A 27,661-nucleotide genomic window follows, 5' to 3' on the forward strand; every position below is an offset into this window, starting at 1 on the left:
CTGGAGGCTGCGCATCTGGGGGTTTAAACATACAAAGGAATTGCTGGGACCAGCAAAAGGGCAGGCGGCGCAGAGCAGAGCGGAATAGAAGGGAGGGAAGAAGAGGGGAGGAGAACTAGCTAGCTAGCTGCTGCTCAGCTTGAGGGCTGGAGACGATGCGCGGTTGAGAAAGAAGGCGGAGACGCGGACTCCAGACTCATAGAGCCCCCCTCTTAGATCGCCACAGCACAAACACTTTGAGGAACCACCATGAAGACTTCGGCGGCCCCCGGGGTCCTGGGATTCTTCCTTCCGGCCCTCTGGCTCCAGTCCAGCGTTGTCCACCAAACTTGGGCAGCCCCGTCCCCAATCATCAAGTTCCCGGGCGATGTCTCTCCCAAAACAGACAAAGAGTTGGCTGTAGTGAGTGTCTCGGTTCGGCTTCAGCAGGGTTGGGGGTTGGGGGGAGGGGAGGGGAAATGGAGGAGTCCTGCAAACAGCTGTGGGGGGCTGGCTCCCTCTGTTCCCTTGGGAGTGAAGAGAGGGAAGGGAAGAGGAGACAGCTGGAGGGTGGGAAGTCTGCCTGGGTTGGGGAGAGGCAGGGTGTCCCTGGAGAAGAGAATTGGCAAAGTTTGTCTTTTAGATGTACGGCCCACGGCCAAAGAAAGTTTCCTAGGAGTTTGGAGAAGTGAGGCTGGAGAGGGGCAAGAGAGAAGAAGGGAGGAGGGATGGAGGCGCGAGGCTCGCTGGGGTTTCGGGCAACTCCTAATGAGCGCCGTCACACAGCTGGGGAGAAAGAGGGAGGGGGAAGCGGGGAGCCCCCGGCCGATTCCTGGAGAAGTGAGCTGGCCAGAAAACCCTTTCCCCAGGGTCTGGACCGCTCCTTGAAGCACCTCAGATGTTGTTTTTCGTGCATTCACCACATCGTTGCATAAGCAGAATCGGAGGGACAATTATTGTGCGGCTCTGGGACTGCTGAACCTTTGGCTTTAATAAGCACTTTCGACTTGGAGCACTAGTCCCCGCGGTCAGAACGTGCTCTTCTGAAAGCTGCGGGGCGGGAGTATGGAGAATGCTGGAGAGGGGAGTGCAAGGAGGGAATAGTTTAAATCGGGGGTCTCCTACCTAATCCCCGGGCCCTATTTTCCTTGGAATTTCTTTGAAAGAATTCATAAAACCGAGCCCCAGAATTGAAGAAACGTCCAAAGGCGTTCTACTCCAACCTGTACTGAACAAATATCACTACTATAGCATCTCAGAAGAGTGGTTAGTCTCCAGTGGAAGTCATCCAAGGATAGGGAACCAATTCATCACCCACTAAAGCCACCCATTCCGGTTTTGTATTACTCTAGTTGATTTTCCTTTCATCAAGCCCCAAAATGCCTTTCTGAAACGTATGGGCATTTGTTCTTAATTCCACATGTGGGCTCAAGTAGAACAAGTTCAATTGCTCCATCCTACTAACAATCCTCAAATATATGAAGATAGATACCACATTCCCTCTACCTCTTTAATATTCTTGTCTCCATCCGAAAATATCATTTCATCTTTCAACAGACCCTCACTAGTCCCCTCATCATCCTTAATGTATCCTCTGGATGTTCTTTAATCTGCCAATATCCTTTAAATGTGATGCCTGCAACAACAAAAAAAGTGCTCCAGATATCATCTGGAGAACTGAGGCTCTGGGTTTAACTTTCTTTTCTGCAAAATTAGGGTTTGGGCCTAAATGATTTATGACATTCATTTTAGTTTTAAATGTATCATTTTCCAGTCCTATCACTAATCTATCTCTTATTCTAGACATCTTCGTTTATTTATTGATGGATCCCTCATTTCCAAAAGGTCGAAAAAGTTAGGGGAACCCTGAACTACATCTGAGGTAGGATTAATTTGGTTTCCTGGATTATTTAGGATAGCCCTCAACTTGAGAGAGCTTGGCAAGAAGAGGACCAGATGCAGAGTTCCCCCAAGCAGAAACAGCTGAGGCAACATTTTTCCGGGGTCCTCATGTGGGGCTTGAGTCATAAAGAGAGATAATTCAAAACTCTAACCATAACACATAACAGCAAAAAGAGTATCAAGGCCTTAAATGAGATGGGAAAGGGGGTAAAGTTGAATTAGCAGACTTTAAGGTTCTTCCCAGCTTGGACATCTTATAGTGTCATCTTTACTAATCACTATTATTCAAAGTTATAGATTTAGAACTAGAAAGGACATCTATCACAAGTCATTTAGTTCAACCTCTCTTTTTACAAATGCAGAAACTGATGCCAGCACAGAGAGGTTAAATTATCCAGGGTCACAAAGAGATCAGCAGAGGTGGGATATAAATCCAGGTCTTCTGAATTCAGAGCCAATATTTTTTTCATTATAACTTTACAACTCAGCAGGTACTTATTAAATGTCTAATTTGCATTAAACAGTGCAAAAAAGACAAAGCAAGAAGGACCTAATCTTTACCTTTGAAGAGCTTCTAGTTTAAAGAGACAATACCACTGGTACCTCTAATGTGCTAGCTAACATTTGTAGTGTGATTTTAAAACTTGCAAAGCATTTTACATGTTATGTTATTTGATGTGAAATAACATACAGAAAACAATTAGCATAGAGGGAATGTTATTTAATAGTGAATGACACTGTGCTAGCCACTATATGAAAAAGTCCATGGACTTTTTTGTAGACAGTATCTGCTCTCTGAAAGTAAAATACACAGATAATTAGCCAGCAAGTCAACGGGCATTTATTAAATGCCTACTGTGGGCCACACTAGATGCTGAAATGGATAGAGCAGTGGACTTTGGAATTAGGAAGAGTCATCTTTATGAGTTAAAATCTGGCTTTAAACATAATAGTTGCGTGACCCTCGACAAGTCCCTTGACCATGTTTGCCTGAGTTTCTCATCTCTAAATAGCTGAAGAAGAAAATGGCAAACTATATCTTTGGCTAGAAAACTCCAAATAAGAATTGAACATGAATGAAATGAATCAGCAACAACTATGATTATTATAGAAAGTGGCAAAAGACATTTCCTGACCTCAAGAAGCTCACAATCTAATGAAGGAAAAAACAAGCAAGCAAATATATGCAAAAAAGGTACAAATAGGATGAGTGAAAATTAATTAAGAGGGAAACACTAGAAGTAGTATTTTAAGTACTAAAGTAAGAATAAAGTACTTGAAGTCAGTGAAGCCAAGATGAGGAGGGAACGTTCCAGCTTCATAAAGGTATGTGGCTGCTATTCAATCAATTGGAAAGAAAATAGTATATCACTAACTGATAAAAATCTTGTTTATTAAGCATGTTCTTTGTGCCTGATAGTGTTAGGAAAAGTGGTCAAATGAAGAATTGATTCTTATATATAATTTGCCTAAAGATTTACAAGCAACAAGAGCACTGCAAAACCTTCCTTACCTCTTCTTATCCCCATGGATTTTGTACCCATTTTGGCTCTGTTCTCAGATTGGGTGCTTCTTATTGCTTCTCTGATTAGTCCAAGAATGAGGAAGTGAGAATTCAAGAGCTTGTTGAACTGAAATGAAACACTGGGACACAGAACCAAACTTGGCAAGGTAGGAATCCAGAATAATTTGGTGAAGGTCTGTGAAGGCTAGGGCGCACGTAGACTTGTATGGAATAGTAGGAAAAGCACTAGTTTGGTATTAAAAGTCCTTTTTCTCGTAAAATCTGTTCTATGTAGCTTTCTAGCTGGGTAATCTTGGGCCAGATATCAAACTGCTCTAAGCCTCAATTTCTTCTGAAAACTGAATGAGGCTGTCTTAGTCTCTTGTTTTTTTCTCAACATGAAGACTCATGATCCAATTAAGTAATTCAATTCAAATCAGCAAGAATTTACTAAGTGCTTTCTGTGGGCAAGGCATTGCACTAGGTCTTAGAAATGCAATGGGTATAGATCAAATAGTCCTCTTCCTTAAGGAGCTTACATTCTACAAGTGGTGATGTAGCATGTATACAAATAACTGTGAAGTATACATAAAGTAATTTTAAGAAATAAAGAGCCACCAACAAGTGGGAAAATCAGGAATCTCCTATGGGAAGTGAAAACTGAATGGTGCTTTGAAGGAAGGTCGGGATTCTAGGAGGCACAGATGAAGTGGAGAATGTGAAATAAAACTGGAAAAAAGAACTGGAAGTTTAAATTTGAGTCTATTTTAAATTCTAGTTCACATTATATCTTAGAGGCAATAAGGAACATTAGAGATTTTTGCATGGGAGAAGGCTAGCAAATTCACATCTGTGTTGTAGAAAGAGCAATATTGAAGAGCGATTGAGGTAGGGAAATACCAGAGGTAGAACAATTATTAGAGGCTAATGCAAATTCCAGACAAGAATTGATAAGACCAGTGAGAAAATACTAAGAACTTAAAGATGGGGGACATGATTAAAATAACAGCTGGAGAAGACTTTGCAGGAAATAGTAAGGTTAAACTGAAGGGAATGATCAGGATGGACTGAAGGGAGGGAGAAAATAGGTAGAATTGCTGAGAGAATGGCAGCACTTGTATCCAAATCATGTAGGCTGAATTTCTGGGGGATTTTTTCTCCCAAATAGAAGAGAAGTTGGGTGTAATAAGCTTGAGTTTATGTGATAGTTTGGAGCTGGTTAGCTTTGTGGTTGTAGCCAACTTTATAATGAGGCCATAGTTATGAGTTTAATTCTCAGGTAGGTCAGTTAGCATCACTACACTCTGTGGCTACTGGCAATACTCTTTACACCAGCCAGATGTTCTGAAAAATCAACTTGTGATCAAGCCAAGAAGAATAAATTACTCAATGTAAATTTCTCCTCATTATTATAAACAAAACTCAGAGCCCCTGCCTTACTGATGAGAGGATCAGAAGCAACACTTTTGCGTTTAAACATAGTACATTTATTTTCTAGAAACTGCAAGTCTATGTAGAAGGTCATGAAAACAACTGACAAGGAACTGAGCTCTGGGAATAGAAGGGGAAGTGATTTCATTCTTTGTTGGCCCTTCTTTCTTCTCTAATCTCATATCCAGGGGCATTCCCTGAGGTTCTGTCCTTAGTTCCTTTCACTACTCAAGTTTCAGAGAATTCATCTATTCTTATAGCTTTATCTATCTTGTAACTCTATTTTATAAAGATAACTCTTTCACTTGCATTTTGAGTCTTGAACCTACTACTGAGCTTCTGTCCAAATTATCCAATTGGCTACTAGACATTTATACTGCCCTGCCCATGCCTAAAATGTATCTTCTGTTCTTAGAATTCCCTTTTCTCCTTCAGAATTCAGCTTAATCACCACTTTCTACTAGAAGCCTTTCTTGAGTTCCTTTCTCTTTTTGATATATATATATATATATATATTCATATGTATTATATGTATTCATATATCTTGTCTCATATTGTATATACTTTCCATAAAATGTAAGCTTTTTTAGGACAGGGATTGTCCTAGTAGCATCTAGTCCAGTGTCCATGTTAAACACTGAAAGATGCTAGCTGATTGGGTGATTTCAAGGGACCACAATAGGTACTTTAAAATGCTTGTTGACTGATTGATTATCTACTCTTTAAACCAACTCATCATCATCTTTCCTCAAACCATCTTCCTTTCCTAACTTCTGAGTTTTGTCATGATACTATCAATTAGGCACTGGGCCTTAAAAATTCAGAATCATCTTTGACATATTCCTTTTCCCATATTGAGTCAGCATTAAGTCCTATTGAGTCTTTCTTCATACACACACACACACACACACACACCACACAAAATTCCTTTCTATTCCAATTGTCAGAAAAACTCCAGGGTCAAAAGATCTCATATTTGGGTTGTAGTAATAATTTCTTAATTGTTCTCCTTGTTTCTGATTTCACTTTATATCATTCTGCATATCCCCATCAGATGCCTCTTCTTAAAAAATATCATGATATTTCTTGTTCAAAAATTTTTGTAGCTTCCCATTATCCTCATAACTTTGCTTGAAATTTAATTTTCTCTATAGTCTAGATTCAACCTGTTTTTCCAAAACTCTCTATGGCTATGTAACATTTTATGAAAACAACATAATTTGTTAATCTCTGCACTCTTCCTAAATTCATCTCCTACTCATTTCCCCCCACCTTTTAATTTTAAAAATACTTCCCACTTTAAAAAATCATATTATTTTTCTATTACTTCTTAAGTTCCTGTTTTAGTGATATTGATTATTCTAATGAAATTGGTGTTCTGATTGACCTCCCAAACAGACTTTGCTTCCAACTGCCCCTCACCAATGCCTTTGTTTACATCTTTATTCCTTTCAATCCAAATACTAACTGTTCTCCCCTTTCCATGGAGTCTGTTGTAACCACTCTGTTCTTCAGTGATCTTCCCTTTCTCTGTGTCCTGGTACACTTGTCTGCATGGCCCATTGGGCACTTAGTATTCATTATCTTGTATTATTTGTTAATTTTTCACATGCATAGATTTTCCTTGTTTTCTACTTAGACCATGAACTCCTCTACAGCAGGAATCATGGCTTGTTCTTATTTTGTTTTTTTCCCTAACACTTGTAACAGTGCCTAGCACATTGTACTCTGGGAGAAATACAATGAATGAATTATTGTAAATGGGGTGCACAAGGAGGTCCTATAGGGGGAGTCTTTTCCATATACAGAACTGACCTGTGTTCTTGAAGGCACTAAGGTTAAGTTCCTTTTAAGTCTCAGCATTGAGTTAGACAAAAAAATGTAGATATTGAAAACCAAAGAAAATTTAGTGATTCTCTAGTCCAAATTCATCATTTTATATAACAAAACCCAAAGAAATAAATTGACTCGCTGAAGGGCAAAGAGCTGGTAAATAGAAACATCAGGGCTTGAACCAGGAGTTATTTTCGTAGATGAAACCAGAGATGTGCACGTAAATGTTTAATGAACAGGTTTAAAAAAAATGACCATCCCAGAACACATTTTTCAGTTTACTCTTCATGATTATTAATATTTTTCTTATAACCCATTTAAGTCTAGACATCAACAAAATAATAAATCAAATCCTAATTTGTAGCATTTGCTGATTCTTTGCTTAAACTAAAAATTTAAAAATATACTTATCTGAGGCTGTTTGAGCTAGCTCAAACATATCCCTGGCTTCATCTCCAGGCTTCTAAATTCAAATACAGATCTCTTTCCCCTATACCATGCTTCCCATTAATGAGGTAGCCTTGGATGAAGAACCATACTAGGAATCAGTAAGAGTATGGGTCAAATCCCAGCTTAGACATATACTGGCTTGTTATTCTTTTCTCAGAATCTAGCATACTGCCTGGCACATAGTAAATTATTTTAATACATGTTTCTAGGTGGCAGAGTGGGAAAGAATTAATCCTAGGGTCAGGAAGACCCCACCAAATCTGGCTTCAGTTACTTACTAGCTGTGCGAACTTGGGAAAACCTCTTAACCTCTGTTTGTCTCAGTTTTCTCAAATGCAAAATAATAACATCCAACTCACAGGGTCGTTATAAAACTTAAATGAGATAACATTTGTAAAGTGCCTGGCACATAATAGTACTACATATATGCTTATTCTCTTATTCCCTGGTTCTTCTCTATATTGATTAATTAATTGGCTTTGGGATTTAGAACAAGTCATTTAACCTTTTAGAACCCTAAAGAACTCTTTAAACCTGCATATTGCAGGGCAATAGTTTATCTGTCTTAGTAGAAGGAGTTAGTTTTTGTTTTTATTTTTCCATTAAGAATTCCCTATACATACAAAATCATGACTGTACTTTCTTCATTGCTTACTCCCAAAATTTTTCTATAAACACTGGCTATTTCCATTATCTCTGGATATTTTACTGGCTTCATTTGTAGATAAAGATCTTTAAAAGACCTGGATCTGGATCTAAGTCAGCATTATAAACATGATTCTTTTCCAGGGCATCAATCGGTTCAGCATCTCTTGCAGTATGATCATCGAATCTAAATGGGCACATAGGGACTCAGTCCTAAACACTTTTATATTCTAGCAATACCTGAACACATTCTACGGCTGCCCTAAGGAAAGCTGCAACCTGTTTGTGCTGAAGGACACTCTGAAGAAAATGCAGAAATTCTTTGGGCTACCAGAGACAGGAGAACTGGATCACAACACTATTGAGACCATGAAGAAGCCACGATGTGGGAACCCTGATGTGGCCAACTACAACTTCTTCCCCCGGAGGCCCAAGTGGGAGAAGAATCAGATCACATACAGGTGCTCAGGGAAGGGGAGAGCATTGGGGGGAGGCCAGAGCAAGAGACAAGGCAACATGAAATCCCAGGCATATACGCAAGGCTGCAATGAAATATGGTTGCAGGCCTCTGGGGCATCAGGTAACAGATCAAAAGGAAATACAGTCATCTCCACCCTTCCCTGATCTTTCTGGGCAAGAATCCATGGGGATCTTGGAGACTGATAGGTAAAGTGAAAAAGTAGGGAAGTGGAGAGTATCAGAGTATGAGACATACATAATAGGAGGCATTGCTCTTTGGTAGAAGGTCATGCTTCATTTTTGCCTTTGATTCTCATCCCAGTACAATGCCTGGCATGTAGTGAGTATTTAATAAATGTTTGTTGATAACTTTTTTGGCTGGAGGATTTCAGTTATAGAATTTAGAACTTCAAGAGACCTTAGAGATCATCTAATCTGGAAGTTCTTTACCTAGAGTTCATGAACTTAAAAAAAAAATGAAAACTGTATTTCAGCATAATTGATTTTTTTTCCAATCCTATGTATCTAAAATCATTATTCTGAGAAAGATTCCATTAGTCTCAAGCTGCCAAATGGGCCCCCACTGCACATGAAAAAAGTTATGAACTTCTGATCTTTGCCAGCACCTTAATTTTTAAAAAATAATATTTTATTCTTCCAAATATATATTATTTTGCATAAATATGTGCAAAAATAGTTTTCAACATTCATCTCTGTGTTCCAAATTTTTCTCCCTCATCCCTCCCCAAGACAGCAAGCAATATGATATAGATTAAAGATAGTACCTTTATTTAAAATTAGTTCAATATACAAATAAAGAAAGGGGGTCTAAAGGATAGGTAAGGAGAGAGGGGCTGAATTAACCCCAATAGTAAGTAGCAATGAAAAAATTCAAACCTAGAGCCTTTGACTTCAAAACCATGGCCTACATTTATTTTCAATATTTGTTAAGCACTAAAATGTGAAGAGTACTGAACTTGGAGAAGATAACAAGGCTAAGTTAAGTCATAGTTCTTTGTTTTAGGAAGTACATTTTTGAAGCTGTATTGAGGAATGAGTAGAAAGTAGAGAGATATTCGAGGCAGGAGACAGGAAACAATAGTTAAAAAACTAACTTACGTTAATCCAGTGTGACAAGTGATATGTGGGGGCTATGTGAGTGGAGAAAAGGAGATGAATGGGAGAAATGTTGTGGAGGATGTAGAAAATCTCTTCAGAAGTAATTTCTGTCTCTGACAGGAGCATGGTGTAGTGGGTAGTAGTTTACATTGGAATCAGGAAAACCTGGATTCAAGTCTCTGCATGTGTGATCCTGGACAAATCTCAATGATCCAGATAAATCTCTAAGATTGAAGGTGGAAGATTATGCGTTCCTTGGGAGTGAGAGATAATTTCCTTATATGTAGTTCCCTATGCCAATGAAATGACAGGCTATAGGCCCTGGTTTCTACTATATAAGTCACATGTATTTATCTCACAGTCCTTTGTGCTATTATCTGGGGATAGGAGTATATCATCCCAAGTCTTCAGAGGGCTGAAAAGGTGTGAATTAGATCTATGATTTAATTGGAATAAAGAACTCCCAAGAGAAGAAACTCCTTTTATTAATACTGACTGGAATCTTCTCTATAACTTGCAGAGAGGTGCCTGGACCATTGAGAGGTAAGTGACTTGTCCAGAGGTACAGACGGGCTGTGTCAGGTCATCTAGGTTTTGAAGCTAGCTTTCTGTTCACCAAATCACACTAACACCCATGGAAAATGGATTAGAAGAAGGTTGGCTTAGAACTCTAATACATTATGGGGGGAAATGTTTTTGCTTATAATGTTTTTCCTGACCTTCATTCTTTTTGCCTACTTCAGGATCATTGGTTACACACCTGATCTTGACCCTGAGACAGTAGATGATGCTTTTGCTCGAGCTTTCAAGGTCTGGAGTGATGTGACACCACTTAGGTTTTCACGTATCCATGATGGGGAAGCTGACATCATGATCAACTTTGGTCGTTGGGGTAGGTGCTATAGATGCTGCAATACCTATGAAAAATATAAAGCTTGAAAAGCCATCTAGGTCTAATTCTCTCATTTTACAGATGAGGTAATGAGCACAGCACAGTTCAATGACTTTCTCAGGATTATACATTTAATAAATACCTAAGCCAGGTGCTTCAATACATTTTTTTTGGTTTTATTTCAGTTTTGTTTTGTTTTCCATTCTTAATTCTCTCCCTTCCATTTCCCTCATCCATTGAGAAGACAAAAAAAGGAAAGGAAAGAAAATGTGCTTCAATCTGCACTTAGTCCATCAGCTTTTTATGTGGAGATGGACAGTTTACTTCATCATCAGTGTTTTGGAATTCTGGTTGGTCATTTTATTGCTCAGACTTTCTAATTCTTTCAAAGTGATTATCTTTAAAATAATGTTGTTATCGTATGAATTGTATCCTTAGTTCTACTAATTTCATTTTTTATCAGCTCCTATAAATTTTCTCAGATTTTTCCTTTAAAGTTCATTATCTTTTAAAAATTTTATGAAGCTTTTAATTTTTCTGTTGAAATGAAGTAGACAATTGAAACAATGTAAACTACATAGTTTCTTTTTTAAAGTTGTTCTAATAGGTGATATCAATATAATTTTAAGCATAACAAGTTGGATTGTTTTTATTGGCCTATCTAGAAGAATTATCTGTTTTAATTTTCTAGTGTACACAAGCCATAATTCCAAGTATTTTTTTATACTTGCCAATGTTAAGATAAATTCTCATGTTATTGATTTCTCAGTATATTCTTCCCAGTCCTCACACTTTCTACCCTTAATTTTACTTTCTTTTTAACTTCCTATTTAAAAATAATATTTAATTTCCCCCAACTATACATAAAAACAATTTTTACATTCTTTATTTTTTAAAGTTTTGTATTTTTTTCACTCCCTCCCCTCCAGTTCATTATCTTTACAATATTTTGTCATCATATAAATTGTTTTCCTAGTTCTACTCTCTTCACTTTTTATCAATTCACACAAATCTTTGCAAGTTTTTCTGAAACTATCTCCTTCATAATTTCTTACAGCATAATCATAATCCACAAACTTCACTTAATATAACTTGCTCAGCCATTCCAAATGATTGAAAATCCCTGTTTCTAATTCTTTGCTATCAGGAAAACACTTGCTATAAATAATTTTTACATATGACTAAGACTGTATTTGAACTCAAGTATTCCTGACGCCTATTCTAAAATCCTGTCCACAAAACAATGCTGCTAGAGGATCACTATCAGCATTACTTTCCTGACTATTTAATCTGTCCATGCTTCTTCTAGGCTTAAGTTAGAATGGAGAGTATGATAAATAAATGCTTGAATGGCAAGGCAGCTTTGACATAGGCCAAGAATTTGGCTTTTTCAGTGATCTCATATGATTTTTTGGAATAAATCAGAACCCTAAGTAAATCTGAGTTGTCCTGGATGTCCTGAGTGTCTCTTTGAGTGGTATTCCTGGAGGCTAAGGAACTTATGGCTACATGTGTATTGCAGAGCATGGGGATGGATATCCCTTTGATGGGAAGGATGGACTCTTGGCTCATGCCTTTGCTCCTGGCACTGGTGTAGGAGGAGACTCCCATTTTGATGATGATGAACTATGGACCCTAGGAGAAGGTCAAGGTAGGAGCTTGATTCTTCCCATTCCCCCATTCCCCTAGATGTATCTTATCTTTACCACTACATCCTTAAGTTTACTCATAAATTCCAAGTGAATAGAGAACATTCCCTCCTTCTCCTTATCACCCTGTGGTATCCACTATGTACTTCTCTCCCCTCTCTCCCCATCATCTGAAAATACTATGTACTTTCCCATTTGGCAGCACACAGTTGGAAGACAGTCTATTCCACAGACATCCCTGAGCAACAGTAATGGTAGCCAATACTTATTTAGGGCTCACACTTTTCCAATTACCTGACATACATATATTATTCGTTTTAGCCTCAAACATCCTTCTGAAACAGGCAGAGCAAGTATTATTCTTGTATTTCTCATATTTTTATTCTTATATTTCAGATGAGGGAACTGAGTCAGAGAAGCAAAGAAATTTGCCTAAAATCACTCAACTAATAAATGACAGAACTAGGATTTCAACCTAGGCCTTCTGACTCAAAATTCAATGAACTTTCTACAGCAACAGCAACTATTGTCCTCCTTTTAACACTGTTGTGTCACTGTTACCTGTCATTGACTCAAAAAGGTCTTTTTTGGGGGGTGAAAAAGATGATTTTGTTGTGATTGGCAAATCAGAGCACAAATATACAGATGGAATAGGGAAAACTTAACACATATGGATTACTAACACTACGGATTACATACTTTCCTGATAGCGCTGTGGGGTATGTGGTCAAGTATAGATGTGGAAACACGGGTTTAGAAAAGTTAAATGACTTTCCCAAAGTCACACAATTGCTAGGTCCAAGCCAGGTCTCCTATCCAGTGCTATTTACTCTATCCTACTGTCTTCAGTATATTGCAGATCCTGCTTTCCAAGCTTTCCCCTATTCCAGTTTTATCTCTCTTCTACAGCCCCATGGTCCTTTATTTTAAATTAGCTAGTAACAGCTTCTCTATTGCTTACAGTGGTCCGAGTGAAATATGGGAATGCTGATGGTGAATACTGTAAGTTTCCCTTCCTGTTCAATGACAAGGAATATACTAGCTGCACGGATGCTGGCCGTAGTGACGGCTTCCTCTGGTGTGCGACCTCCTACAATTTTGACAGCGATGGGAAGTATGGCTTCTGTCCCCATGAAGGTGAGTTCTTCTCTTAACCAAATTTTTCTTGTACTCTGAATATATGTACTACTATCCCCCCCCCCCTCACAATGGCAAAACTGTCTAGAACCCCTGTCAACTTTAGACTTTCATTGATTCTGGTTTCCAAGTTTTCCAAAGGGATGAGAAACAGCATGTTTTTCTATGAACTGGTTATTCACTTTGGAAGTAGAATCCAGGAGACTGGTTAGAAGGTTTAGGATGGGTCAAGGGCCCAGTTTATGCGTCATAGAGCAGAACTTATAGACTGAGGCTAGTTTGACTATCTGACTCCAGGAGGTGCATCCTTAAGGGGACAAAGGGAGTATTAGCAATGGGTCCTCCTTAATTTAATTCCATGTTAGATCTAATTTATGTGTATGTAGGAAGTGAGCAGCTAGATGGTGAAATGGATAGAGCACTGGGCTTGGAGTCAAGAACAATCATCTTCCTGAGCTCAAATCTGAACTTAGATACTACCTTGCTTGTATGACTGTACAAGTCATTTAACTTTGTTTGCCTCAGCTTCTTCATCTGCAAAATGATCTAGAGAAAGAAATAGCAAACCAGTTGAGTATCTTTGCCAAGATAATGCTAAATAGGGTCCCAAGGAGTCAGATATGACTAAAAGGACTGAACAACAGCAACAAATGTGAGGGTACTAATCTGTAAGGCCTGGGACTCTTCAAGGTTTGTATTTTCCTCCCTGTCTACCATAATATTCTGCATATAAAATGCCTTTAATAACAGTTGGTTATATTTATTTTTGTTGTATCCATTGTCCTAATGTGTGCTTCGATCACTCCCTCTCCCTAGAGATAAAGAATGTTTCTATGCAGGCACATGAAGATGTGTGTGCTAACATGTGGTGTGGTAGATTTCTGGACTTTTTAACATTATAAGGAAGTTATTTTTCTTTATACATTTTATATTTACATTTTAGTTCATCTTATGAATCCAAAGTCTTTTTGTTTAGCATGAAAGCAAAAAGAAATCTATCACATATAATTTGATTTCCACATAAATTCACACTTTAGAAATGTGAAGGCATAGGCTTAACATATATTTAGACATGGGAAGGCATAGTTAGGAAAAACTGAAACAATTAAGTAATGAGGGAAACATTTTCTCTTTCTTCACTCCTCTTTCCTTATTTTCAAGGTTAAGAATGACAACGATGATAGAGTTTTATGGCTTTTTTACCCTCTGGTAATTCACCCATTGTACCATGCATTGCTAAGCATATGTAGTAGCTGTTTCTCACACATTCTTTGTGTGTCTAAAGATAGACATGTGCTTTCATCAGAACTGAAGATTGAACACCAACTAATCTTGGCATTAAGGAAAACAATTAGCAAATTAATCCATGTTTCTATTTATGCTTCTGTTAACGAAATTAGTTATTATTTTACATGAGCATGTCTGACTCCAGTTCGTAGGATCCATTAGTAAAATAGTTATTGCTTTTATAAAAAAAGTCATTTCACTTTTGAATTTTCTGTGTCATGTAATTCAATCATCACTTTCATATGATAACATTTCTAATCAAATTAGAAGACTCTATTAAATAAATTATTAACTTTGAAGATGAAAGCAAGAATAGAAGGCATCTATTATTGTTTTTCCTCAGCTTTTTGGTATTGAGAAAGAGTGTACATATTTGGGATGGAAGTTTCTATTACTCAGTTCCTCCTGACTGCTGATTCAGTGTCTCTTTCAGCCTCTGAACTTAGGGAAACATGGGCTTGAAAGATCAGTGAAGAGCCAAGGGGCTTCCTGGGTGGGCAAAGGAGAAAAGGGGGGTGGAACTGGTGTTGGATAAGGAGATTGGGGCCAGTCAAATTCAAACTTAACTCTTTGAATCTTTCCAAAACAAAGGTCCTGGAGCCCCTGACTAGTCTCCTGCCCTCTTTATTCCTAATGTACCTAGAAAGCAGGACAGAAGTCTCATGGAATATAGCCTGGCATGTAAAATCTAATGTCCTTGTGTCCTAGACTGGGAGGTAGGAATGGCACTAACCCCATTCCAGTTATAATAGAGTTAATGCTGGTGGGGGTGGGGAGTGAGATCACCTCTGGCCTTGTTCAGCACAGATGGTCCTCATTATACTGTGTGGTTTTGCTTGTTGGCAATTCCAGAGATACAACATTTTGCAGATTGGGGGTGGGTAAGGGGACTAGAAGTGAGACTAGGGAAAGAAAAACCATAGTTCAAGCTCTGTCTTCTGCTTTACACTCTTGAGTAATAGTTTCTTTCTTGAGGAGTCAGTGTAAGAACTTTAAATATTTTTAAAGAACTCTTCCCTCCAAGATATTTGTTCTTTTCACTGCCTCTCTCCCTGTTATTTTTGTTTTAGATAGGGAGTGGAATGGGATCTACTAGAAGAGAAACTGGGAAAAAGGAAAGGTAGGGGATAGAGTGGTGGACCATGATGAGATATCTAATCTTGATCCTTTATGTGTGTGTGTGTGTGTGTGTGTGTGTGTGTATAGAAATAAACATATGTATATTTGCCTTATCTGTCTCTGACTGTCCAAAGCCCTGGTTACCTCCGAGAGGAGAAAGATACACAGTTATGATCTTGCATATGTTTATAAATATGTGCATGAGGGAACATATATATATTTGTGTATACATGTGCATGAATTAACATAATCTCTCTTTCTCTCTCTTTCTTTCTTTCTCTCTCTCTCTCTCTCTCTCTCTCTCTCTCTCTCTCTCCTTCTTTTTCTCTCTGTGTGTCTGACTGAATATCTGTTTCTCTGTCTCTCTGTGTGTCTCCCTCTTTTTTTCTCTGTGTCTGACTGTATATCTCTGTTTCTCTCTATCTCTGTCTGCCTGTATCTCTCTCTCTCTCTGTCTCTCTCTCTCTGTCTCTCTCTGTCTCTCTCTCTCTCTCTCTAGCCCTGTTTACCATGGGTGGAAATGCTGAGGGACAGCCTTGCAAATTCCCATTCAAGTTCCAGGGTACCTCTTATGACAGCTGTACTACTGAGGGCCGAACAGATGGCTACCGTTGGTGTGGCACTACTGAGGATTATGATCGTGACAAGAAATATGGTTTCTGCCCGGAGACTGGTGAGAGTCATTGCCTTGTACTCTTGTACTTTGTCTTTCCACACTACCACAATGGAAAATTTGAGATCTCTCCCAATCCCTCCCCAGTCCATATTCTGGGTTTTGTCTATTTTTCTTTCTCCATTTTTCTCTTCCATCTTTTTTTTGTCTACTTCTATCTATGTTTCTTTCTCTGTTTCTGATTTCCCTAGTAGAATATTCCTTCATCATTTCATTTTATCTGTATATCCATTCAATAAGTATTGAACATTTCTCCTGCCTAGTTCAGTGGAAGACATTATGGGAGATATTAAGATCTCAATAAGTTTGATAGTTCCTTCAGCTCTGCCCTATTCAATTTTTTTTTTATTTCCAGTATAATCACCCATCACCTTTAATAGAGAATTCTTAACGTGTTTGGACAAAGGTAGACAAAGAGAAGTGGAAGGGCTGCTGTTTGACACACTGATTATGTCTCACCTATAATGTTGTCCTCCAGCCCTCCTTCCCTGTTCTTTCCTGCTGTTGTCCTATGTAGTACCCCTTCATATATACTTTTATTCCCCCTCACAGCCATGTCAACTGTTGGGGGGAACTCTGAGGGTGCCCCATGTGTCTTCCCCTTCATCTTCTTGGGCAACAAGCATGAATCCTGTACAAGTGCTGGTCGCAGTGATGGCAAAATGTGGTGTGCTACAACTACCAATTATGATGATGATCGAAAGTGGGGCTTTTGCCCTGACCAAGGTATTGGGGACACATGGGAGGAACAAGGGAGGGTATATCTACTCTCCTGGGGCAAGATATCTACTCTTCCCACCACAAGCAGATGCAACTTCTCTATAACCTTTTCCTTCCTCATTCCCACTTTAAGCAGTCATATCAGCTTCTCCTAGGCCAAAGACTACCTTGGGTGTGTGGGGGGGGAAGAGTTTCCTTCTGAATTTAGCCACTTACTCTAGTACCAAAATAAGAATTTGGAGGAATATTAGAAAAATTCTCTGGATTATACTCCTAATATCATAAAATGAAAGGATTTAGAGCTGACAAAACTATAGAGTAGTTCCTCTCTTTTCCCCATGTGAGGAAACTGAAGCCCAAAGGACTTAAGTAATTTGTACAAGGTCACAAAAATAGTAAAGAATAGAGTAGCCATTTTAACCAAATCTTCTACCCCAAACCCTTTTCCAATACATCATGTTCTTTTGATCATTTCAATATCTACTATTTAAAGGGTATTGCTCTAGGCATCAGAGTCACAGAGATTGATAAATACAATCCCTGCCCTCAAGAAGTTTATAATCTAGTTAAAGAGAAAGAATCACACAAAATTATAGAAACCTAGAGTTAGGGAAAAACCTTATAGTTATGTAGTTCAAGTCAACCCATACCTGGGCAAGAATTCTCTTAATAACATCTCCAACAAATAATCATCTAGCCTTTTCTTGAAAATCTCTAAAGAAAAGAAATTTCTTGCCTTTCAAGTGAGTCAGTTTTGCTTTTGGAAAGTTGTAATTTTAAGGGAATTCTTCTTCTATCAAACTAAAATCCAGACACAAGGGAATAAGATAAAATATAAAACTATGTATGCCCAGTGTCAGATGAAGGACACCATCAGTGAATGGTACAAACAGACACTTATTTTCCTCTTCATCCCTTTTTTGTCTCCATCTCCTTTCTATTTCATTCTTCAGGGTATAGTCTGTTCCTTGTGGCAGCTCATGAGTTTGGCCATGCTATGGGATTGGAACATTCAGAAGATCCTGGGGCACTAATGGCACCAATCTACACATATACCAAGAATTTCCGTCTATCTAATGATGACATCAAGGGCATTCGGGAACTTTATGGTAAAATCCCAGCTCCAGGATGGGACACAGGGACTATATTTTCCACTAACACTACTAAAGTGAAAACTGGGGGAAAAAATATAACTATAACAAAATAAAACAGTAAGAGCGGCTTCAGTTTCTCTGATAAAATACCGACTAACAAGCCTGACAAATATTAGCCAGAAGGTAACCTTACTATCTTCCCTGTGTAATAGACCATGAAAGCTTCCAAATTGTGAACAGGGAGATGTAAGACTGGAGGGAAAATTAGGCTGTGCAAAGACCAGAGAAACTAGTGAAGATTATTGAAGATCTCTAACTGGGGAGTTAAGGGGCTTATGAGATGAAGCTTCAAAATTAGTTAGAGCTTGTTCCTGGGTGTAGGTGAGGTGGCAGTGTAGGTAGGAGCCATCACAATTATGTGGGGGAGGTGAGGGTCATAGATTACTCCTGAATTCTGGGAGAAGGATCCAAGGTTACATGTGCTTCTCACAGGGTCTTCCACTGACACCGACACTGGCACTGACACTGGACCCACCCCTACTCCTGGGCCTGTCACTCCTGAGATCTGCAAACCAGACACAAATATTGTGTTTGATGGCATCTCACAGATTAGAGGAGAGACATTCTTCTTTAAGGACAGGTGAGTGATGGATCTTACTTCTATTCCTTAATCCTTAATCCCTCCTCCCTATCTTGCATCTATTTTCCCTTTGTTCCTACTTTATACCCTTTCCTTTCTACTGGCACCAGAACCCAAGGAAGGTTTTCTGCACAGCTCCTGTGTCAGGGTAAACTGTTCTGGTCATGGGAATTGAGTGACCACAGGAACAAGGGAGAAATAAGTGCCCTCACTCAGGCCTGTAGCATGACAGTCATAACCATCTACACCTTTTGGTGTGTGAGATCAAATTCAGAGAACTACACTGCAACATATAAAATGTTATACTGAACCTGAATATGCAATGAAGCCAGAAGGTATTTATAATTATAGCTATAAATGTTGGTCTTGTAGCCAACAGCTTGCAAGGAGATCAATCTTCTCTAGCAGAGCTGTTAATTTTATAGTCAGCAAGAATATTCAAAGACTGCTAAAACTGGGATGAAACTACTTAGAAGGGAAATTAAAGAGATTAACTTTCCCAAGGTCAGTAAAAAATAATTGAGTTGGAACTCATCAGTAGAGCTTTTCCCCTTAAGATTCTTTCTTAGCCTTTTGTTAGGGAACCTGATGTCACCAGTAGCTTAATAGTAAGAGAAACACTCTTCCCCCAAGGTGCTTCAGATTAAGTGAACTCTAGAGAAGTTAGAGCCTTTCTATAGTTCTTACAGACTATGGAGGGGCAAAGGTTCCTCTGGATTCTTTATCCGGTTATCTTCAGCACATTCTAGTTGTGAAAATCAAGAGTTCAGTCCGGACTTTCTGAATCATAAATACCTTTTAGCTAACAGGCAGAAAGGACCTCTCAGAAAAAATACCAGAAGGCATGACCAAGTCTAGTGGAAGTGCCCCATTTTGGCAGGACAGAAGGATTTCCCTGATGACTCTTATTACTCTAACATTCAAAAAGACTGAGCTAGAGAGCACAGAGAATAGTTCAATTCCAATTAGCTCTATGTGATCCTTAGAATTGGGACATGAGTAGTCAAGAATGTTTTGTAGCATGGAGAACCCCTCCTACCCATGGCTGACCTTCAGGGAATTGAGATGATCATAATTTTTTTTCATTAAACAAGTAGCTACTGGGATTGGTCAACAACAACTTGCCAAGCTCCTGCTAATGTTCAGGACCCAATTGAAGCCAGAGATCTAGAGGTAGAAGGGATACTGCTTTTGCTTTCAAGAAGCTTATGAGCTAACATCAGAAATATGAGAAATGTATGTAAACAGAAAATAAAAAATGCCCAAGAGTGTGTAATAAATATCCATTTAGGAACCTGAGTATGATAATATTTACTATAAAGGTGTTTGTGGATTAGTATGGATCAAGGAAGCCTTTCTGGAAGAAAGAGGAATGATGCAAAGGCTGCCCCATGCAGCTCAGAATACAGTGAGCATTTCTCAGGTCATGGCATCTGAGCAAACCTAACTTCTCTCATTTCCTCCTTCTTAATTCCAGTTTCTTCTTTTCTTCGTTCTCTCTGTTAAATAGCTAATGGCTGCCATAGCCTGGGGCTTCCTTTAGGGAGGCTGACTGGGACAGGCCAAGTATGAGGGAAGAAGCAGTTTGGGGGACTTTGTGAGGGGGAGTGGGAAGTAGCCATGAGGGTGAATCTCCCCACACTTTTTTTGTCCGTCCACTCAGGTTCATGTGGCGGACAGCAAACTCAAGGGAGAAGCCCACAGGGCCCCTGCTTGTAGCCACATTCTGGCCAGAAGTTCCTGAGAAGATAGATGCAGTTTATGAGGCCCCACAGGAAGAAAAGGCTGTGTTCTTCTCAGGTACTGATAAATGAAGGGAGAGAAAAACAGGGGGACTGTGTTGTTGAATTCAGTGACCTTGGACAAGTCACTTTACTGTTCTGCGCCTCAGTTTCCTCATCTGTAAAATGAGAGGCATTGGACTCAAAGGACTATGAAGTCCCTACCTCAAAATCTACAATCCTATCTTGATAATATTGGGTGAAGAATTTGTTCATCACATGTACTTGACCTAATGCATACACATGCAAACTCAAATCTAAGCCTATCTCCTCAGATTTTTTTTCCTTTCTAACACCTTCCCATAGTATCTCTGCTTCTTTTTCTGAAACAAAATAAAATAAGACAAAAACCAAAACAAAATACCTGTCCTCTTCCTCCTTTCCTACTCATTCATCCTCTGTCCTTTCTTCCAGCACCACCTTTTTAATATCCATAAACCCTCTCTTTGGCTCTTCCCCCACCACCACCACCTTTTATCCTCTGTTCCTGATCTAACTATGGGTCCATTGTCTGCCCCTAATCTGTCTTTTACAAAAAACTATATATCCTGAGGAATTGTTGCCATGATTTAACTTGGGGCTTGGAAAGAGATCTTCCCATCATCCCTTAGTTCCTGTCCTCAGGAGACCCCCAGAGATGTGAGGTAAGAATGGTTGATTGATAAGGGGTATTTTATATGCCTAGATTATCAGCATGGCTTTTGTCATCATTTCAGGGGATGAGTACTGGGTTTACTCAGCCAGTACTCTGGAGCGGGGCTATCCTAAGAAGTTGACTAGCCTTGGACTGCCTCCAAGTGTTCAACATGTGGATGCTGCCTTCAGCTGGAGCAAAAACAAGAAGACATATATCTTTTCTGGAGACAAATTCTGGAGGTAGGTTTTTCTGGCTCTTCTTGTTAAGCAATTCAATAATTTTCTAAATATTTTCAAATTAATTTTACTTTGATTTTCTATTCAAAGTCTCCTGGAACTGCTTTTCATATTTTTCTGTCAGGACCACAGACTTGCACAAACACGGGAAAGACAGAAAAGTTTTCTCCAGGGCAATAGTAGAAGGAAGAACAGAGAGACTGATTTAAAAGGCAGACATAAGAGTTTCATGTTTCTTAAGGCCATTTCCTAGCTTTGTAGAAGAGACAGAGAGAGATCCATATCTCACTAGTTCTGTTTTAATGAGTTTGAGATACTAGCTTGCTTGTCATGTAATGATGATCTTATGAAGTCAATTGATTGGATCCTCTTTCCATTTTGCAAATGAGGAAGATAAACTCTGGAGATCATTAGATTTTGAGCTAAATGGGACATTAGAGAGCAATTTAAGAGAGACTTGGCTATGTATATGTGTCTAGTGTAAGGGCCAAGATTCAAATTTAGAATCTTCCTGTCTATAGTTCAGAGCCCAGTGATTTGGTTATTTAATTGTTCTTATTAGAGACTAGTTGACATTAAAAAAAAAAAAAAGAACAGTGTTAAAAAATCTCCAATAAATAAAGCAGAAGATAAGCATGTATAATACAAATGTGTTATTCTTGAGAACTCTGAGTGGGCACCAAGGTGATATTCTCACATACCCTAATAAGGACAGATGCATCAGTAATTCTTCATCCTTTAATTCTTGGTTAGATTAAATAAATTCTCTTTCCTGAATAAATTCTCTTTCCTGAATAACGAGTCACATATATGAAGTTCTTTTCATATAACCTCTGGGCATATCAAGAAGAACAATTATAATTGCCCTAATATTGTGTGTACGCATGTCTGTCTGTCTAATTATCTTTAACTATATACATATATGAAGGCCAGCTCCATCTGTATCTTGATCTATATCTGGCCACTTGACCCAGATACTTCTGGAGGAGAAAGTGAGGTTGGTGACTTTGCACAACCCTTTCTCACTAAAATCCAATTCATTACATGTCATGACATCACCTCCCTAATATCATAGTTGTCTCAGAGAATAAAGGACAGACAACAATAACTATAACAACAATGTGCTTTCTAACTCACTACACATCACCTTTCAGTGTTCTGACAATAAAAGGTAAAGTGGTTAACAGCTTTGCATGTTGAGATCATTTCTCCTCCTCTAAGACTCTTGGGGCTAGCACTACCTTCCTAGATAGGCCACTAATAGACACTATTATTACTATCCCCAAAATATTTCTATGGGAAAAAGCTTGAAGGATCCAAGAAGTAGGTGAGGCACAAGAGAAGCATCTTTTCACTCCCCTCTCCCACCTAGTCCTTTTTATTCCTTTCCATTCCTACCTAGGTCACAGAGGCTGGTTCTGTCTTAAGTCTGGGTTCAGACAGAATTCCATATGTTCTATTAAGTCACTTAACAGCTAAGTTGATTTATATCTCAGCCAGGAAGGGAAAAACAAGGCAGACACAGACATGAATAGAATCAGACATACCAAATAAACACACCTCCTATAGGCAAAACCATGATGACACAGAAACATACACAAGAGCTTGGGTGTGCTCACATATATGCAGAAGCTGGCCTTGAAGTCAGAAGATCTCAGTTCAAATTCTGCCTCCCAGCTGTGTGACTGATCAAGTCACTTAAACTTTCATTATTCTAGATGACTCTTCAAGACCACAAGTTCTAGAAAAGCTGTGGACTTTCATTGGTGGATGAAATCTATTATTTGGGAGTTCCCTATAACCAATGATAATTCAAGTCCAGTCTTCCTCCTTTATGTACATTAGGTACTACAGCTATTATGCCTACAAATATCATTTAAAGATAGTGAAGATGAGAGAGGATGTTACTGGTCTGTAGTCACACAGCTAGTAAGTTTTAGAAGCAGGATTTGAATCTATATCTATCTCATTCCAAGGTTATGCCCAGCTTAGTTTCTATACAAAGTATTTAATAAGTGCTTCTCAGATCTTTTCTGAGCTGTCCATACTTGAACAGCAGGAGAAGTGTAGGAAAGTTTTCACCAGCAGGAGAGTGGTAGGTGAAAGAACAGAAAGACTGATAAGGGCAGACATAAAAGCCTGTTGTTTTTTGAGGCCACATCCTTGGTTTGAATGAAGAGAGAAAGAGAGAGATAAAGAGAGAGAAAAAGAGAGAGAAAGAGAGAGAGAGAGAGAGAGATGCATTATCTAATTATTTTTGTTTTAACGAGCTTTGGAATTGTCAGCTCTTTGTTGTTCATTTTTCATTCTTGTCCAATTCTTTGTGACCTAACTTGGAAAATTTTTGACAAAGATATTGGAGTTTTTTTTTTTTTTTTTTTTTTTGCCATTTCCTTCTCAACTCATTTTATAGATAAGAAAACTGAGGCAAATAAGGATTAAGTAAGTTGTCTAGGGTCATACAGCTAGTGTCTGAGGCTGGATTTAAAAACACAGGAACAGGAGTCTTCCTGATTCCAAGCTCAGTATTTCATCCACTGTGACACACCTAGCTGTCCTATTTAGTCAGCAATAATCCTTTAATGTTTATGCTATACATGATAATTGTGGAAATATGTCTAGAATTGCACATGTTTAACATATGATTGGATTACTGGGGGAAGAAGTGAGGGGAAAGGAAGGGATCAAGTAAAGAGTCAGAGTTGGAGAGTGTGAATGAACTTTTACTGTATAAAATATAAGGCATTGTTAGGAAATGAAATTTGAGATTAAGTGGATAGGAGTGCTATAGGTTAAATAATTTTTTGGGGGGAGGAGGCATAAAGGCAATTGAGATTAAGTGACTTGCCCAGGATCACATAGCTAATAGGTATCAACAAGTGTCTAGTAAGTGTTAAATGTCTGAGGTAGGATTTGAACTCATGTCCTCCTGACTTCAGGGCCAGTGCTCTATTCACTATATCATTTAGTAGCCCTTATGCAAAATAATTTAGAGCCTTTGTAATAGTCCAAGTATAAAGTGATATAGGACTGGATGGGGGTGATCCCCAAAGTCTGGGTTTTATGACAGTGACCCTAGGATTGGGATGAGAGGAGGAGTTGAAAGGAAGAACATACATTTCAAGAATAAGGAAGTTTTGCAGGAATATTATACTTAGTGATGTAGTGGGATAGAGAAAGTGGCTGTTTGGATTAAGGAAGATGGTAGTCAATCCAGTTTTCTTTCTATAAGACTTAGGTTGACAGCTAGCATACTTTCAAACCAGGTACAAACCAGTAGCTATTACTCAGACATGGGAAAGCCTATCCCATGATTAAGAAAAAAATAACATTATTTATAAGATACTCTCCCATGTTATTGCTTCTTAACTTCACAACATCCTGATTATCTGGGCAAGGCAGGGCAAGGAATAATATGGCCAATGGTAATTAAAGCCCTTGGGTAGGGGGTGGGGGAAATGACCTGCCTTGACTTCAATTTGAGGGGATTATCTTTTGGCCTAGTGCTGTGCAAGGAATCATCACTGATTTAGAGGTAGAAGAGATGTTAAGAGACTGTCTAGTCCAACCCATTCATGTCCCCTACCTTTTCCACTGCACTGTTATAGCATCTCAGGATCTTGGTCTAAATTGCAAAGTGTACAGAGGAATCTTTGATTATATCCACTATCCCCCAGGGAGGAAGATGGTAGAGGTAGATTCCGTGGTGGTCTTCCTGGCTGTGTTCTCCATTTCTTGATACCTACCCGATCCCATTCCTCCTCAGGTACAATGAAGTTAAGAAGAAAATGGACCCTGGCTTCCCCAAGTTTATTGCTGATGCCTGGAATGGCATACCTGACAATCTGGATGCCGTGGTAGAACTGCAGGGAAGTGGTAAGCTGTCTAGTTGCCTTTCCTGCCTTTCTAGGACTAATCGACTCTTTCCCCAACCCCCACCTCAATCCCAGGCTCCCTGTGGTTGCCCAAGTACACATTCATTCATTGTGTGGGGGAAGCATGAGTCTGCCTAGAGAAAACAAAACAGCCCCTTCAGCCCCATGCTGGGAGAGATTCCAGAACAGCTGACCTCTGCTCAACTCGGCCTGGCTTCTGTCAGGAAAACCAAAAAAGGCTTCACTGGCACTCTCACAGCTGCCAGGCCTAAAGAAAGGGTGGCCCTAGAGTTAGGGTGGCCCATACATACCTTTTCTCCCCGCCTCTCTTTCCCAGTTCCTCAAGCCCATCTTGATTTATAGACCTGCCCTGTTTGAATTTATATTGGCACTCCTACACCAAAGGGCAACATAACATTCAAGGAATGACTCATTTCAAGGTTTAATCGAGAAGTTACTGATTTATTCATGATTCTCTGCTGAGAACAAATAGCCCCTGAGCTGCGTCAGTTGTTCCTGGACCCCTGGTGATGCTTGGCCAACATTGAACCCTGGGCACTGATCCTTATTCCTGAGGTGGCTTTGAGGGATTCTCCAAGGCATGGCTGGCAAATTAAAGTCATTTGGGGATTGCAGCTAGAGATCAGTTTACATCAACAACGATCTACTAAGAGTCTTCTCTGTCTAGCACTGTGCTAGGCATTGTGAGAGCTAGAAGGAAAAATATCTCACTTCTGTTCTGTAGGAGCTTGCAGGTCTAGTACCAGAGACAAGATCAACACAGCAGAAACAATTGTAATTGATATAATATAGTATCAGATTTCTTGCTAGATTGTAGAGATCACAAGGACTATAGCTTTGAGCTGGAAGAGATCTTAGAGAGCACCTAGCTCAACATTCTCTTTTTATGAATGAAGAAATGTAGACCTTGGATAGTTAAGTAACTTGGCCAAAGTCATCCAAAAATAAATAAAAGAGGTGGGATTGGAATTCAGGTCTTCTGATTCTAGTTCCAATGCTGTTTATACTATCCCATCCTGACTCCTTCAAGGGTCAAACTTGCTGCCCAATAGGAGTTCTGAAGAAAGGGAAGATCAACACCCATCCCTGTTTCCTTTCTCTCCTAGGACACAGCTATTTCTTCAAGGACTGGTATTACCTTAAACTGGAGAACAAGAGTTTGAAAATTGTAAAAGTTGGAAACATCAAAACGGATTGGCTGAGCTGCTGAACTTTGCAAACTCTCTGTAACTCAATATTTACATCTCTTATCCCTCTCTCCCTTCTCTGTCACTAGCTAGATCTGAATATTCATTACTAGCCCAGGCTGGTACTGGTTGCCCCAAGCATTAAGGCCATAGTCAATTCTCTCACATTTTGGTAATTTAAGATTTTGTACTGTACAAAATCCCTCCTACCCCAATTCCCTAAACCAGGGATATAGATGTTTATTATGTACCCTTTTCCCTCTCCTGCCCTACCTCTAGGCCCCCAATAAGGGCTGAGTGATCCACAAAGGGTCTTCTGGTGTTTTACCCCCTGTCTTCAAGGAGATACTGGGATATCTTCTGGGTAACCCTGCCCAGGGCTGCCCTGGTGCTGTGCTTTTTAAAGGCCCTTCTCCTTCCTCTGCTCCCTCATTACATACCTTTATCCTCAAAGCCCAGAAAAGACTATCTGGATTGGGCACTGGTGGCCCTGACACCCTGCTATGGAGACTTGGGAGTCATGGTCTAATGGCAGCTGTGTTAATCTGCTTTAACACAACTGGCTGCCTTAGCATTAGATTCATTAGCCATTTGCTTCAATGCACTTTGATCTTTTTGGTTGTTTGTTTTTGGTTTAAAATTCTTTTCTAGACAGAAGGACTCAGGTTTTCTGAAGTCACTGCATGATGTGCCTGAGCCATATAATAATGTTTAACTGGTTCATGTTTTATAGCATTTTCCCAACCATCATGACCCCTTCACATCTGGTAAAGGGGAGAAATAAAAGCCCCAGTTCTCCCCCTTCCCACTCCTTCCTTCCCATGAGAAATGTCAACAAATATGAATAAAGAAATCCATTGTGCCCGGGAGTGTTCGAAGAACATTGCAACAGCTCATGGGAGAACTAGGTAGCAGCAGTAACAGAAAAGAAAAGGGACACAACAGAAATATGTTCTCAAATCCTCCCCACACTGTTGAGGGAAGATGGTCTTGAATGCCTATATAAAGAAGACTCTCCATATAGAGGTAGTTCACAAACTAGAAAATCTTTAGTATAATATGACATAGGAGAAAGAGCACAGACTAGAAGTAAGGACACCTGGATTCTAGTCCTGGCTCTGCAACTAATTGACTTGTAACTTTGGTCAATTTATTTCATATCACCAGGCTTCAGTTTCCCCCTCTACAAAATGAGAGGGTCAGGCTAGGTCACCTCCAAGGTGTATTCTACTTCTTCTATTCCTATTTCCCTTTTTGAAATAGCTCATTTAGGACAGGGAAGCAGATAGGGTGGAATGGGAGTGATAACCAATGAATAGAGCATTTATTGAACACTTAATTGTGTGCAAAACACTGTGTTAAATGCTATGGGAAAAAAACAGAAAAATAAG

General features: G+C 39.2%; 1 protein-coding gene across 1 annotated transcript; it reads left to right on the forward strand.

Moving 5' to 3' along the window:
• Window positions 1–27,185, forward strand: MMP2 (matrix metallopeptidase 2). The gene is made up of 13 exons (XM_003757257.4): window positions 1–402; window positions 7,979–8,205; window positions 10,066–10,214; window positions 11,737–11,865; window positions 12,827–13,000; window positions 15,906–16,079; window positions 16,632–16,805; window positions 17,753–17,908; window positions 18,386–18,533; window positions 20,197–20,333; window positions 21,031–21,190; window positions 24,954–25,063; window positions 26,190–27,185. The coding sequence occupies exons 1-13, from the start codon at window positions 250–252 to the stop codon at window positions 26,291–26,293; spliced, it is 1,995 nt and encodes a 664-aa protein (XP_003757305.1). The 5' UTR covers window positions 1–249; the 3' UTR covers window positions 26,294–27,185.
• Window positions 27,186–27,661: the final 476 nt, after the last annotated feature.

The sequence above is a fragment of the Sarcophilus harrisii genome, chromosome 2 (assembly GCF_902635505.1).
Source record: "Sarcophilus harrisii chromosome 2, mSarHar1.11, whole genome shotgun sequence".
Taxonomy (NCBI): domain Eukaryota; kingdom Metazoa; phylum Chordata; class Mammalia; order Dasyuromorphia; family Dasyuridae; genus Sarcophilus; species Sarcophilus harrisii.